This window comes from Phyllostomus hastatus, unplaced genomic scaffold (assembly GCF_019186645.2).
Source record: "Phyllostomus hastatus isolate PE091 unplaced genomic scaffold, TTU_PhHast_1.1 phas_contig_40, whole genome shotgun sequence".
Lineage (NCBI taxonomy): Eukaryota > Metazoa > Chordata > Mammalia > Chiroptera > Phyllostomidae > Phyllostomus > Phyllostomus hastatus.
The window spans coordinates 88,597,492-88,614,106 of NW_025333872.1; the positions used below are offsets into that span (position 1 = coordinate 88,597,492).

Below are 16,615 nucleotides of genomic sequence, written 5' to 3' on the forward strand. Positions count from 1 at the left end.
CAGCCTTAGAAGCAGGAGGACCATGAGAATAGCAGAGATGCTGAGAACAATAATTGTGGTGTAACATACGAAAAAAGAGATGCCATTGTAGGAAGAGCCACGTGCATCTTGCCTTTGGAATGCTTTTCTTCCAGTAATTAATGACTTTTGTTTTTTTAAGGAAGAGATGGAGGAGGATGTAGGCCTTAAAGGGAGGTGGCCCTTTAAAAAGGTTAGCATTTCTAAAGGATTGATTGTGATTGATTTTGGCCTTTTTTCCTCCATTAAATTCAAAAGGAATGATCATGTTTTAAATGCTCCACATTCTCTTCTTGTGTTTAGGCTTATCTAGACAGAAGAAACCATATGAGTTGAGGGCACTTCCATAAATGACTTTTAAATTTCTACATCTTTTAGCAAATGGAGTCACAAAACCAAATTTCAAACAGTTTGCAAATGGATTTCTTTTATTTAGATAAGATGGAGGTATTCATTGCAAATGCTATTGCCCCTCATTGATAATGAGATACTTGATGTGGGAGATTATAATTTTGCTGAATTAATTCCATTGATTATTTGCATTGGTTGGATTACTTGTGTGGATTTTATTTTATCTTGTCTGAATTGCAAGTGTATGGATTTTGAGAAACCTATTAGTAAGTGAAGAATTAAATCCTTGTAAGGTTGAATACGGTGAGGGCAAAGGATCTGTTGTTCTGCATACAAATGAAGAATGAATTTGGGTACAAAATAAATTAGCCTAAGAGCAGTGGTCCGAATCTCTAAAATGGATTATGGGGACTGCTCTCAGCAGCAGAACAAATTAATCTTCAAAGGCAGATAGTCAAGAAAATAAATGGACAAAACAGTGTCAGTGGTTTCAAGTTAAAGGACATGGGGTGGGGGTGTAGATCATCCAGGATGCAGTTAAGACCTGCAGGAATTTCTGTTGGCAGAAGTGATTACACCAACAGCTGGCACAAACCCCGACCCATAACAGATTCATAAGCCTTTTTGCAGATCATGAAAAATAGGATCAGTTCTGGTGTGCCCGGTCAGCGAACACACCTCTCCCACGGTAAACAACACTGCCCGCCCCCTCCCCAACAGGGGAGAAATTAAATGTCTCCGTGGGGAGTGATGATGGTGCTTATGGTGCTGAATGCCTGTGCCTGCAGGGAGCAAATCCCAGTGTCAGGTTGGGCTGGGGACTGCCTGGAGCTGTGTGCATTGGTGCTGATTCACTGCCTACCCCTCTGGCCTCCTGTGCGTACTGAATGTTCAGGCTGATGAAAGTTTACAGTGTGGTTTCGAATGCTTAGCACGTTCTTCGGGTGAGGACATTCTGCCCTTTGGAACTGCTTTCAGGGTTGCTGTCATGTTTTAAGAGATACCTAATACCCTTCCATTGTCCTCACTTATCTAAACTTTTTTTATATTCTTTTTCTATTTTATCTTATTTTTAAAAATATATTTTATTGATTATGCTATTACAATTGTCCCATTACCCCCGCTTCATTCCCCTCCACCCTGCACACCCTCTCCCACCCACATTCCCCCCTTTACTTCATGTCCATGTATCATAAGTTCTTTAGCTTCTACATTTCCCATACTATTCTTGCCCTCCCCCTGTCTATTTTCTACCTACCATCTAGGGTACTTATTCTCTGTGCCTTTTCCCCCTCGCTTCTCCTCCCATTCCCCTGGTGCTAACCCCCCATGTGATCTCCATTTCTGTGGTTCTGTTCCTGTTCTAGTTGTTTGCTTAGTTTCTTTTCGTTTTATTTTAGGTGTGGTTGTTAGTAATTGTGGGTTTGCTGTTATCTAAACTTCCTTGGATGTAGAAATTCTTCTTGCAGAGCGTGCTGACTGTAGTTACTACTGTATTGTCTGTGTGGGAGTCACTAAAAGAGGAGGCCTGAAAAGTTCTCACCACAGACAAAATATTGTAACCACATGATGACGAATGTCAACTAGAATTTTTGTGGTGATTATGTCAATATATACTTGTATCGATCATGTTGTGTACATGTACCTGAAAGTAATTTAATGCTATATGTCCATTATGTCTCAAATTTAAAAAGATTCTTCTCTTCCTCTGCTTGATCACAACTTGCCTCATTCTCAAGTCACCTGCTCAATGTCAGGCTTTTTGGAAGAAGTGTCAAGTAGCTGCATAAAATGTGTGGTCTGGGGGCGGGGTGGAAGAGGTGAAGGCACTGAGAAGTGGAACTACCACTGACTAGGTTTCCTGTGCTGTTACTTTACATTTCCCCAACTCTTCTGTAAAGTCCCATTGGTACTTCTTTATTTAATTTAATTTAATTTTATTTTATTTATTTTATTTTATTTTATTTTATTTTGTTTTTTTATATGCTGAGTTCAAAACACTGGTAATCAGAATGCTCACAGAAATGGTTGAGTATGGTTACAACATAGAGGAAAAAATGAAGGTTATGAAAAGTGAAATAAAGGAAAATGTACAGGGAACCAATAGTGATAGGAAGGAAACCAGGGCTTAAACCAATGGTTTGGACAAGAAGGAAGAAAGAAACATTCAACCAGAACAGAATGAAGAAACAAGAGTTGAAAAACGTGAGGGGAGGCTTAGGAACTCCCAAGACAACTTTAAACATTCCAATGTCTGAATTATAGGGGTGCCAGAAGGAGAAGAGGAAGAGCAAGAAATTGAAAACTTGTTTAAAAAAAACAATGAAAGGGAACTTCCCTAATCTGGCCAAGGAAATAAGACTTCCAGGAAGTCCAGGAAGCCCAGAGAGTCCCAAAGAAGTTGGACCCAAGGAAGCACACACCAAGGCACGTCATAATTACATTACCCAAGATTAAAGACAAGGAGAGAATCTTAAAAGCAGCAAGAGAAAAGCAGACAGTTACCTACAAAGGAGTTCCCAGAAGACTATCAGCTGGTTTCTCAAAAGAAACCTTACAGGCAAGAAGGGGCTGGAAAGAAGCATTCCAAGTCTTGAAAGGCAAGGATCTACATCCAAGATGACTCTATCCAGCAAAGCTCCCATTTAGAATGGAAGGGCAGATAAAGTGCTTCCTAGAAAAGGTCAACTTAGAGGAGTTCATCATCACCAAGCCCTTATTATATGAAATGTTAAAGGGACTTATCTAAGAAAAACAAGAAGATCAAAAATACGAACAGTAAAATGACAACAAACTCGCAAATATCAACAACCGAACCTAAAAACAAAAATAAAAGCAAATTAAGCAAACATCTAGAACAGGAACAGATCCATAGACATAGAGATCACATAGAGGGTTATCAGCAGGGAAGTGGAAGGAGAGAATGGGGAAAAGAAGCATAACTGGTAGGTACAAAATAGAGAGGAGGAAGTTAAGAATAGTATGGGAAATGGAGAAGCCAAAGAAGTTATATGTATGACCATGGACATGAACTAAGGTAGGGTAATGATGGTGGGAGAGGGGGTACAGGGCAGAGGGGAATAAAGGGGAGAAAAAAATGAGACAACTATAATAGCATAATCAATAAAATATTTTAAAAAGAGAGAAGTACAAATGGGCAGTTATAGAAGAGTCAGGGGGATGTAAAGTAACAGCACAGGAAATGTAGTCAATAATATCGTGATAACCCTGTGTGGCGCCAGGTGGGTCCTGGAAACACAGTGGGGACCACTTTGTAAAGTATATGATTTTCTAATCGCTATGCTGTGCCCCTGAAAGTGACACAAAGTGACATTGGGGTGGGAGGACTGCAAGCTGACTCGATTTGCTGTCATCCAGCAAGGAGACTCAGGCCAGGAGTAGATGGTCCCTGTGAATATGGATTTTTAAGGAAATGGCCAGTGTGTGGATTGGGGTGACGAAGAGGAGACAGGACAGAGAGAAGTTGCTGATGCATGTGAATCTCAGCCTGCAGAACCCTCACCTGCTCTTTCTCTTCGCTCCACCCTGTATTCTGTGGAGGGAGTGGGTAATTTTTTTTTTCTTTGAAAAGCAGCTTGAGCATCCAGAGTTCTGTTGGGCACACTTTATGGGAGCCAGCATGACCTATATGATTACTTTTGCTGGTGACACCGGTCACTGAGCAGCGGTTTCCACATTCCTTTCAAAAGTTCTTTTGTCAGAAAATATTTCTAATCAAAGGGCTACCACGTCATGTCCATTTACTTTATCTTTTTGTGTGACTTCAAAAGCTGACGGAATGGCCCAATGCGGTTTATGCACAAAGCAGCGATTCGCATTGATGCCGCGGTTTCTGCTTTTCCTGCGTTCTGATGGGGCCAGCTTCGTCTGAGCAGGGCAGGAGCCTCAATGAGGGTGACAGCTGAACCACTCGGAGTGACTAGGGAAGGTTCCCAGACGCCTGGCTCTGGCGATAATTACGAAACGCGTGTCCATCTGCCGCTCTGGCACAGACGTGGCGGGCGGGAGCTGGGTGGACGCTGAACGCCTCAGGGCCCAGGAGGGATGGAGGGGTGGGAGCTCAGGGCAGAGCGTGGCCTCTGCCGTGTGTGCCGAGCCCTCCGACAGTGCGGCACGGCTGAGACTGCAGAGCGAGGAAGGACCTTCTGTTTCCACGGCGGCTGCCAGGTCCCCTCAGAGACCGGCTTTGGCTTCTTCCTTTCTTAGAAATCTCTCGTGAGTCAGGCGGCTGCATGTTATGCAAAGTCAGGCTTCCAAGGTCACTGGAAATGTGTGTTCCCTTTGATCGCGCTCATGCGCACGCGCGCGCACACGTGCACAAGCATCCTAGACTCCACTCTTCCCCAAATGCTCCTCCTTTTCCCCACCTTCCCCAGGTCAGCTAGTTTTTAGGGGCCAAAAGGAAAACCTCCAGAACCTGCCTCCATAGTAGCTGGGGCCAGTCGGTCATTTGCACAATTCTACTCCCCACCCCAATCGACACACAATGGCCCCTTGTTGCCAGTTTAATAGCTTTGTCTGTGTTTGACTTACCCGGCCTTTATCAGATCTTGACTGTACTGGGCATGTCTTTCTTCCCGAAACAATAGACAGCCTTCTAGACAACACTTCCTTTGGCTTCTTAACAGCACACTCTCTTGGGTTTTCCCCACCTCTCTCCCTTATTTCTTTCCCAGCCTTTGCTGGCTCAAACTGCTCTACCAGATCTCACTTGTCAGAGGGCCTCTGGCCTTGGTCTTGGCCTTCCTTCCCTCTCTGGTTATGCTTTCCTCCAACGTTTTGCGTCTAGTCCTGTGATTCAGAGCACTGTGATCTGCTCTATCCAATAGAATTTCCTGAGACAATGTGATGTTCTATTTTCGCAGAGTCCATTATGGTAGCCGGGAGGCATATGTGTTTATTGAGTACTTGAAATGTGACGAGTATGACTAAGGAAGTAAATTTTAAATTTTATTTATTTTAATTAACCTAAATGTAAATAGACACCCGTGGTTAAGGCCTACTGTTTTGAATAGCGCTGGTCTAGATTATTGTTTATAAACTACGGATGATGAGCCATTAGCTGGTTATGGCCTGTGGGTTCCCCCCCACTTTCGCCAAAATAAAGTAGACTGGAAAATATCAAGAGGTACTACATATAGTAAGAGTTATCTTTTTTTCCACAAAACTTCTGTTTTTGTCTTATATCTCTGTCTTCTAGGTTGCTATAACTATGTGTGGGTCACATGTAATATTTTCATCTTGTTTGTTTGTTTCTAGCTAAAAGCCACTGATCTAGGTGCTGGTGGGGCCCAGATGAATGCATTCAGCCGTGAGCCAAAGCCCAAAGTCACATTTATCTGTCCCGTGATATCTCCCCTCAGGGGTCTAGCAGGCATCTCATACCTGCAAACCCTTTTTCCCTGAAGTTATCCCCAGTCTCACCAAATGCCACCACCTTTCTCCTAATATCCCTATGATGAAAGTCCTTAATTCCCTTCCTTCCTGTCCCCAGCCTCCACTGCACCCTACCCCCACACTCAGCCCACCAGCAAGATCTCCTGGCTCTGCCTCGGGAATGGATCCCAAATCCACCCGCTGATTTCCATTTCAGTTTCCACCCACTGCACGCCAAGCCACCGGCATCCCTGGCTGGGACCACTGCGACAGCTCCAGCCTGCCCTTCCTTTCACACTTGTCTCCACAAAACCATTCTTCACACAGCGGCCAAAGGGATCTTTGAAAACCCAAACCAGATGGCGTTCTTCTCCTTGAAAGCCACTGGTGGCTTTCCGTTGCACCAGAAATGACCTCTCACCATCTGCGTCCACGGAGGCCCTAGCGGTCTGGCCCCAGCATCTCCACTAAGGCTCTCACCATGCTCACCTGGGCTTTTCTTTGCCAGGAATGCCCACTTTCTCACGCATGTCTCTGCAAGGCCTCTGCACATGCGCCATGACCTGGGCCCCCAGATCTTCTCCAAACTGGCTTCATTTTGTCAATTCAGGTCATAACTCACTTTGAAGGGGCAGCCCTTCTCTGACTGAATGAGGGTCCCTAACCCAAGTGTGAGTGATCTGTTTTGGAAGTCAATCAGATGTGTTGCTGTTACAAATATAGAGTGTTCTTGAATAATAGGAACCAAGAGCTTATCAACCCGTAGTTTTGGTTAGAGATCCTTGAATTTTCTTTGTGAATCATCTGCAATCAACAAAATCCTTCTGTTGCAAGTGGTGTTGTCAAGTTTCTATCTGGAGAATAAATATTGATCTTGCCATTTTTTTTACTTAGCTGAGTACCTCATTATGCAAATTTAATGAACAGTTTAAAATATGCACAATAGACTATATTAAGTTATAGACATATAAATTATGTTAATATAAATTTTAAAATGAAACTCATTAATGTTAACATATCATAAGTATAAGATGAGTTACTTACTTTAACTTTTTAATCACTGAGATTTATACACATTATAATGAACATTTTGAGGAAATTTGATTTAAATTACCAAATTGCTTTTGCCTTGAAGAAGAAAGTTCTGTAGTTTAGGTAACATTAGTCCTTATATGATTTAAGTCTTTATTTTTATAATGATCTTTATGAAAAATGTTATTAAAATAGTGAAGAAAAAATTACCAGCCTTATTACCAAGATAAATGATAGAGTTTGTAATTTTGACTTTTGCTTTAAAAAAAAGAGAAAGGAAATCTACACTCAAATACAGGAACTTCTCGCAGTAGTCAGCTGAGTAACAGATTCCAAAAACCACAAAATTAGAAATTGTATGTGCAACACAGTACGTGTTGTTTAAATCACATAGTAAAAGGGGCAATAGGAAATGCACTTAACTTTTCAAAATGGAAACTGGCTGTCAGGGGGAATATTTGGCACTATTTTATCCTAGAAAATTCTTTAAGTTAGATACAATAATGTTAAGAGATGTAAAATAGGGTCTCCTTTTCCTCATGCAGATTTCATTCTGTCCAAGTTGAAAAATGGTAGTGACTTGCCCTGGCTGGTGTGGCTCAGTGGATTAAGTGCCGGCCTGTGAACCAAAGGGTCATGGGTTCAATTCCCAGTCAGAGCATGTGCCTGGGTTGCAGGCCAGGTCCACAGTATAGGGTGCATGAGAGGCAACTGATTGATGTATCTCTCATACATAGATGTTTCTCTCCCTCTTTCTTCCTCCCTCTCCTCTCTCTAAAAGTAAATAAATAAATCTTTATTAAAAAATAAAACAAAAATGGTGGTGATTAAAATGTTGTTGTCCTTTGACCCACTTTTGGATTGCTCTCCAAAGGGAATAATCCAAACTGAAGGCAAAGACTGATACACAAAGATGTCAACAGTGGCGTTGTTTATAATTTTGAAAAGCCACAAACCAGTCAAATATCCATTGATGGGGGAATTAAGCAGATTGTAGAAATCTGTGCAATAAAGGATTGTATTACCATTAAAGTTAACTTTTAGAAAGGCAATTTAATGTTGTCGGGAAAAGCTTTGGCATGATGCTAAGTGGGAAAAAAGGATAGTAAGATCTTGATTCGGTAAAAAAAAGAGTTCCATAAAAGAAAATAGGTTAACAGTGATTTATTCTGAGGGGTAATTGTTGCTAGTTTGTATTTTCCAAGTCATCTAGGAAAAGCTCATATTACTTTTATACTAGAAAAAAGGTGACTAGAAAGGGAAATAGAGGTGTCTAATGAAATATGAACTATCCGAGCTCATTGTGCGTGGACCAGAGAGTAGGTGCAGGCATCATCGGGAGCGGGGAGCCCGTGGCCAGGGCTGTGACTGGCCCAGGAGGTCATCCGAGGGCTGTGTCACCACAGAGGCCATCCGTGATGGGGAGGAGGGTCTCTTAGTACTTTTGCTCATTTCTGCCACTCACCGGCTGTCACTTGCTGACCAAAAGGTCTGATTGGCCGTCAGCTTCATCTTTGACAAACACTAAATAGGAATAATTAAAAGTAATTATTATCTAAGAAATGCGACTTATTTAAGCAGCTAAATATTTGTGTGTGTGTGAGCTCAAACTATGGCTTTTATTTCATTACGAGTGAGGCAACCTATGGGCATGTTTTTTTTCTCTTCCAAGTTCTTCACCTGCTGAAATTGCCCTTAAAAAGACCACAAGCATTGTAAAATGTGTTTCATTGCTAATTTACTAAATTTTTCTGTCAGTTGATACCAAACATTGTAAAATGGGATGATGATGTAACTAAAAGCTGTTTAGACTGTCCTTCAGTCTTTGGGTTCTCATCCATACATCATAGAATCATTTTAGCGGGTTTTCCCCAGCATTACCTGGTCAGTGAAATTAGAATACATAGAAAATATGGAGTGCATTGTATATAGTGTTTGTTCTTAAAATTTTTATTTTAGGTGTGTGTTTAATGTACTAGACTGTGATGTTAAACGTCTGTACTTTTTTAAACTATGATTTGCAGTAAAAAGAGAAAACCAGACTCTCATTGTGGTCTAGACCAGTGGTTCTCAGTAAGATCCCAGAACCAGCAACATAGGCATCACCCAGGAGCTTCTGGGAAGTGCCAGTTCTCAGGCCCCCCACCGCTGACCTGCTGAATGGGACACTCCGGGGGTGGCCCCGCCTTCTGTGCTCTCACAAGGCCCCCTGGTGATTCTGGTGCATGCTCCAATTCAGGAACCACTGGTCTAGCCTTGCTTTCCAGATGTGGTGCAGAGACTAGCACTGCATCACCTGGCAGCTGGCTGGAAAAGCAGAATTGCAGGCCCCAGCTGAGACCTACTAAATCAGAGCTGACATGTTCCTGGGTGATTTGTAGGCTCGGATTAAAGGTGTATTAAAGGATTGGAAGCATTGATCCAAACCACATATGCCTGCCTGCAGGGGCCAAGTAGACAATGTCAATGAGTGAAGGCAGCCTGGTTTTCTCCCTGAAGTGTACAGGCCGTCCCGGACTCATGAAGGTTCGGCTTATGATTTTTTACTTTACGAAAGTGAAACTTACTTAGAAGAAACCCTACTTCAAATTTTGATATTCTCCCGACTAGTGATATGCAGTACTATACTCTCTCGTGGTTCCGGGCATCAGCAGGCAGATGACCTTGCCCAGCTATAGCTAATGTCAGTGTTCTGAGCATGTGTAAGGCAGCCAGGCTAAGCTACGACCTTCTGTAGGTTAGGTGTATTCAGTGCACTTTTGACTTACAGAATTTTCCACATAAACCCATCGTACACCCAGCAGCATCTATATAGCAGTTAGAAGGCACTGCGGTATGAAATTTAAGCGCTCTTCATTTGTTTAAAAAGCTCCTGTACTTTACCAGTTGGGATGAATCCATCCTTACTAACTCATCAACGAAGGTTAACTTCATTTGGCATCCATTACTTCAAGCAGATTGTAAACCCTAATTGTGATAGAGGGACCCCCCCCCATATTAATTTCTTCTGGTCTCTTTTAGGAGTTCATCAAGGAGCTGCTCTCTCGGATCAGAGGCATGAGGAAACTGAGTCCCCCCCAGAAGAAGTCTGTGTGATTCTGGCGCAGGGCAGAACTTGCCTGGAGAACAGGACCAGGTCCTGGGATTTGGACTTCACAAGGACTTTTATTAAAGAATAGTTGTCCTTACGAGGAACTTTTTTTTGGGGTGGGGGGATGCATATCTATTAGACACTTATTCAAGAGTGTTTTTGTTTTTAAAGGTTTTATTAGTGTACTATTTTAATAGCAAAGATATCACGACTCTGGTTTCGGCCCAACGAGCGATTATCAAACCAGGCAGACTTCCAAGGATGGACGGGGCCAGGCAGGATTTTCTTCGAGAAATCTGATGTTTAGGGCCTACCTATACAGGGATGACGGTTTTTTTACAACTAGTTTCATAATCCTTTTATCTTCAGTTGTTCATTGGACTCAGATGTCGAATTTCTCCTACTTGTATATACGTTAATATGTATCTACACACGACCGAGTTCCAACGTAGATGTGAGTTTTATTTCACGCTGATGAAATGAACGCGTGGTTGTCCTTTAGCTGGGCGTCACCGCACACGTCTTTTGAAGAGGTGACTAGGTAGTCTTCGCGTGAGTGTTGTTGACCTCCGACTTCCACCTTATGCACCAAAGTGAAAGAATTCAGTGTATCCGTTATTTGAGTGAGCTGCACTACAGAAATGTTCAGTTGGTCAAGGGCTTAATTTATGGACTTTATATTATTGCATTCATTGGGATGCTTTGCCAGGTGATGTACTTATTGCCTCGTTTGTGGTGTTTTCGAGTTTCAGGAACCCTTCCTTTGAAGAACGAGTAGGATTTCTAGAGAAGGGCCCATGCGATCTGAGCAGTGTTTTGCAACGGGAAATGGAAGCACTGTGTAGCAATTAATCCTCTGCTTTCAACCGAGTACTGTGTCTTGTCCTCTCTCCACGAAAGCAGGTCCTAAGGGAGTCGGCAGATGATGCATCTTCCTTCTTAGAAGTAGGTTCTGGTCACTTCTGTGCCTGGGCAGCACCTGACCCGAGGGGGTGAATGGAGTGGTGAGCCGGTGGCAGGGTGGGAAAGCTTCATCTTCTCTCGGGAGAGCGGATAGAGGAGCGTGCGCTGGCTGGGAAGCGTGGTGGAGACTGCGTTTCCAGCTTCTCTCAGCAGCATATGGTGAGGACACTGGCTCTTGGCCCTAACTTTGCACCTCGGTCTTCTTGCTTGGAGCTAAGCCTGGGGTACCTGCCCTGCCCCTCTCAATGATACACCAGCTCCTTGGGGGAGGCTCTACCTTCAGATGGACGTGGGTGGGGTCAAAGGTCAGAGCAGAAACTCTCCCTTCCCCCCAGGAGGGCCCCGCTGCCTCCCCACGGAAACCCCACCTGTGGTGAGATGTCTCTACGGGGCCCTGTCCAAGCACAGGGGTCAGGCGTTGTCTATCAAAGGGTGCTCCGAACATATTTTATTTTTTAAAAGAACTATGTTTGTGAATTTTCTGTATACTGGCAAGCTTTTGAAAACCTATTTAATTTTGTAATGTTTACCAATGATTTCCTGACAAGCTATTTACCCGAATAAATGGAGCTGCTTACAACTCTGCTTACCTGTTCACCTCAACAAAACACGTTCACCTGCTGACGTGAGTCGGTCAGACGCTCTGCAGGGGAGGGTCCCAAGCTGCTCTGTGCAGCATTGCCTTTTCAGGTGTTTGATCCTAGCGGTCCCCTGAGAATAGCAAAGGAGCTGGAGCACACCCCTGGGTTGGGCGGGAAACCCGGGACGAGCTCTGTGCACCTGGTCCCGCCCCCCTCCTTCTATTCCAACCCTCTCCTAGGCCGTGCCCCTTTCCTTTCATTAAAACGACCCTTGACCAATCTGATACAAACCCTCGAGATTTCAAATTAATCAGGCATTTCAATTACTGTTAGTGGCATGCACCCTGAAAGTATAGAAAAATCGAGGATTTGCAGGATTTTCCTTAGATTTGTCCAAGTTATGGTCCTCTCATGAAGCCTGAGCAAGCTCTTCCCCAAAGGCCTCTGATTCTCCCACATGCCACCACCCCCGCCTTCCCCACTTCCTTTGCTCAGGGCCTGGCATTACCCCATTTCCTCTGAGTGCTCAAACCACAAGCTTGGATTTCCTCTCTGACCCCTATCTCTGCCCCCCACACACCTGCAGTCACCACGCCCTTCTTCCACTAATAGCTCTCAGGTCTGCACCTTGTTAAATCTTGCCTCAGTTGCTGTAGCCATCATGGAACTGGTTTCTGTGTGCCCAGTCTTGCTTTTCTCTAATCTGAACACAGTAGCCAAAATAATCTTTCTGAAAGACTGCTCTGATCATTTTACCTCCCCACAAAAAACTCAAAGATCTCTACATTTGTTATGAGGAATTGGTCTCTGCATCTCCAGCCTCACCTTTTGGTCTTGCACTAATGGCCAGAATTATTTGGGGTGTCTAGAATGCTCTATGTATTTTCTCCACTGGGGCTTTGCAGAAACTATTGCCTCGGTCTGGTGCACCCTCTCCACCAACAGGCTCTACCCGAAGACCTACCAGTGGTGACCCCTTGTGGCCCCCACGTCCACAGTACTGTTACGGTCCTTTCCCCTGTTCGTCCCTTCTGTTAGACTCTAGAATCTTTGAGGTTGGGTCTCGGGCTTATAAATCAAGCACCTGGTCTTGTGCTTGTCCCGTCAAAGGGATCAGTATGTGTTTGCCAGTTGAATCAATAAAAGATTCTTCAGAAAAACTCAGCTATGTCCTTCCCAGCTGGGGTAGTGGCTCTTAGACCTGAATGGACATTTGTTTCACATGGAAAGCTTTGAAAACAACTGAAGCCTAGACCTTCATCCTGCCCAATTTTTTTAAAGTAATTACTTTTTTAACATATACTTTATTGATTATGCTATTATAGTTGTTTTATTTTTTCTCCCTTTTTATTCCCCTCTACCATATACCCCCTCTTCCACCATCATTCCTCTACCTTAGTTTATGTCCATGGTCATACATGTAACTTCTTTGGCTTCTCCATTTCCCATACTATTCTTAATCTCCTCCTGTCTATTTTGTACCTGCCATTTATACTTCTTATTCCCTGCACCTTTCCCCCCATTCTCCTCCTTCCTGCTATTAACTCTCCATGTGATCTCTATTTCTGTGAATCTGTTCCTGTTCTAGATTTTTGCTTAGTTTGCTTTTATTTTTGTTTTTCTTTTAGGGTTAGTTGTTGATAGTTGTGAGTTTGTTGTCATTTTACTGTTCGTATTTTTGATCTTCTTGTTTTTCTTACATAAGTCCCTTTAACATTTCATATAATAAGGGCTTGGTGACAATGAACTCCTTTAAGTTGACCTTTTCTAGGAAGCACTTTATCTGCCCTTCCATTCTAAATGGGAGCTTTGCTGGATAGAGTCATCTTGGATGTAGGTCCTTGCTTTTCATGATTTGGAATGCTTCTTTCCAGCTCCTTCTTGCCTGTAAGATCTCTTTTGAGAAACCAGCTGATAGTCTTCTGGGAACTCCTTTGTAGGTAACTGTCTCCTTTTCTCTTGCTGCTTTTAAGATTCTCTCCTTGTCTTTAATCTTGGATAATGTAATTATGACGTGCTTTGGTGTGTGCTTCCTTGGGTCCAGCTTCTTTGGGACTCTCTGAGCTTCCTGGACTCCCTGGAAGTCTATTTCCTTGGCCAGATTGGGGAAGTTCCCCTTCATTATTTTTTTAAACAAGTTTTTAATTTCTTGCTCTTCCTCTTCTCCTTCTGGCACCCCTATGATTTGGATGTTGGAATGTTTAAAGTTGTCTCAGGAGTTCCTAAGCCTCCCCTCATGTTTTTGAACTCCCGTTTCTTCACTCTGTTCTGGTTGAATGTTTCTTTCTTCCTTCTGGCCCAAACCATTGATTTAAGCCCTGGTTTCCTTCCCATCACTGTTGGTTCCCTGTGCATTTTCCATAGCCTTCATTTTTTTCCTCTATGTTGCAACCATATTAAACCATTTCTGTGAGCATCCTGATTGTCTGTGTTTTGAACTCTGCATCAATAGGTTGGCTATCTCTTCATCACCTAGTTGTATTTTTTCTAGAGCTTTGATCTGTTCTTTCATTTGGGCCATATTTTTTTTTGTCTCGGTGTGCCTGTTACATAGTAAGAGGTGGAGCCTTAGGTATTCACTGTGGTGCTGTATGTGGGGAAGGGGTCCAAGAGGGAACAATGCTGCTTGCTCAGCTCTCTGCTGGCTTTCAGTCACTTCGTCCTCTACCCTCAAGCAAATTGGGCCCTTCTGGTGCTGATTCCTGGGTGGGTGGCTTGGTGTACTCTAGGAGCCTGTGGGCGTCTCCAACAAATTCTCCTATGAGGCTGGGAATTTCTCCTGCTACCTCAACCCCCACAGGTTTTTTTCAGTCAGAGGGTTTGAGGCTTTGTCTCCCTGTGCTGGAACTGTGGGTTGAGTGGGCTGTCTTGCTCCCCATTTGTTCCTCCTGGTTTATCCGCACACAAATGTGGGACCACCAGCTCCACCAGCCTCTGCCTCACTGGATCCTCCAGCCGCTGCCTTGCCCTGAGTCCTCTCCGCCCCGGCTGCCTGTCTCTGCCCCTCCTACCAGTCTGGATAAATGTTTCTTCTTTAACTCCTTGGTTGTCGAACTTCCATACAGTTCGATTTTCTGTCAGTTCTGGTTGTTTTTGTTTTAAAATTTATTGTTGTCCTTGTTTTGGTTGTTCAAGGAGCCAAAGTGTATCTACCTACGCCTCCCTCTTGGCCAGAAGTTCATCAAACCAACCAGTTTCATCAGAAGCTGTAGGAGCAGATTTCAGGCCTCCATCCCTACAAGCTCCCAGATAGAGCACCACCGGGCTGCTGGGCCATTCCTGTGTCCCCGGATGCATGAGCTTGACCTCAGCTCACCGTGTTGATGCTGTTACAGCGGGCGGCAGCTTTGACATCAGCACATTGACTGTCTCTGGTTGTATTTTCTACTAGAGAGGAATAAGAGCGCTGCCCTGGGGGGCGACTCCCATGTCTCCAGCTTCTAGCCCCGTGCTCCTTTGATCACCGAGTGATCTAGGTTTAAAGTTTGCAGACTGGTGTCCATTTACAACAATCATAATGGTTCCCGTTTATTATCACTGCGCTAAGGGCTTACATGCCTTATCTCATTTAATCTCGACATTAATATTACCAAGTAAATTGCATGATTCTCATTTTAGAGATGAGGAAATAAGCCCAGAAAGGTCGAGCAGCTTGCCCGAGGTCATACAGTTACGGAGCTGAGGTTCAAACCCACACTTGTTGGCCTCCACACCCCTTGACCACTAGGGTTTCCTGCCTCTTACGGGGGTTACTTTCATCTCCCCCCCTCCCCGCACAAGTGAAAGCCAGGAGCTGCGTCTGATGGGAGCCAGCCCCCTAGACTTTGGGGGAGGGGGGGTTGGGGTGCTCTGTGACTGGAGAAGGCCCTTGGCCACCTGCCGCTTCCCCCTCACCCCGAGACCCGAGGAGCTCCCTGCTCCTGAGCTGTAGTGCGGCCGGCTGTGCGAGGCCGCCGCTCTGTTCCCAGGCTCGTGCCCTCTCCCCGAACGAAAAGCTCCAGGACGCGGCCTTAGCTGCTGAGCATGGAGCATCCTTTCATCAGTTACCTGAGGAGGCGAACTCAGGGGAGAAAAAGCGGCTCAGGGCAAGCTGGTGCGCAATCCCTGTAACACACAGGCATCTGGTTCTCGTTTACCACCCAGAGGGCCCGTGAAAGACTGTGCAGAATCAGCTTCTCAACAGGAAGAGTATGTGGTTCTGCCTGGCTCTCTCCACGGAGATGCAGTGGTTGGGAGCACGAGGTCTTTTTGAATCATGATTACCCCTTCCCCGAGGGACACTGACTAGGGGAGCCAGAGCAAAGCCAGAGCCAGACTGGCCCAGGCACCAAGCCCACCACCTGGAGAAGCAGGTGGGCGAGAGCAGGTGGGCGATGCAGGACCCTTTTCCCTTTCACAGTGCAGGAGAGGCTGCAGGCGGGAGCCAGATACGCAGCCACTGCGCCGCCCCATAGTGGGCACCGCTCCACACCCAGCCAGCCGGCACTGAGTCTGTCGTTCTTCACGCATCTTAGTTTTTGACAAGCAAAGCCTTACAAATGAAAAAAAAATTAAAAATTTCTAAAATAGAAAAAAGCTTATAGGATAAGGAGAGAAAGAAAGAAAATATGTTTGGACAGCTATGCCGTGTGTTTGTGTTTTAAGCTAGGTGTTATTGCAAAAGAATGAAAAAGTGAAAAAAATAAAAAGTTTACAAAGTAAAAATGTTAGAGTAAGCTAAGGTTCACTTATTATTTAGGACACACAAAACATATACACCTGGAGTGTAGCCTAAGCGTACAGGGTTTATAAAGTCTCCAGGGGCCAGTCAGGTCCTGGGCCTGCGCACTCGCCCGGAGCAGCTGCCGGTCCTGCCGCCTCCATTCGCGGTAAGTGCTCTGTACGGGTGTGCCATTTCTGTCTGTGCACCGTATTTTTACTGTACCTTGTCCGTGTTTAGATACACAAACATTTGCTGCTGCATTCCAGTTGCCTGCAGCATTCAGTGCAGTTACATGTACTGAACACTAGGAGCGAGAAGCTCTACCACACAGCCTAGGTGTGTCGTAGGCTGTACCATCTAGGTTTGTGGAATGATGTTCACGGGATGACATAATCACCAAACCGTACATTTCTTAGAACGTATCCACATCTTGGTCTCTTTCAGTATGACTTGTAGCGTTCTCATAGCTAGAAGATAATG

General features: G+C 44.5%; 1 protein-coding gene across 1 annotated transcript in view; it reads left to right on the forward strand.

Annotated features, from left to right (window-relative positions):
* The window catches only part of PPP1R14C (protein phosphatase 1 regulatory inhibitor subunit 14C), an 81,367-nt gene extending 69,935 nt beyond the window's left edge, over positions 1-11,432 (forward strand). The window contains exon 4 of the mRNA XM_045842512.1: positions 9,820-11,432. Coding sequence (XP_045698468.1) covers positions 9,820-9,894 — 75 coding nt within the window. The 3' untranslated portion in view covers positions 9,895-11,432. The remainder of the gene's footprint in view (positions 1-9,819) is intronic.
* Positions 11,433-16,615: the final 5,183 nt, after the last annotated feature.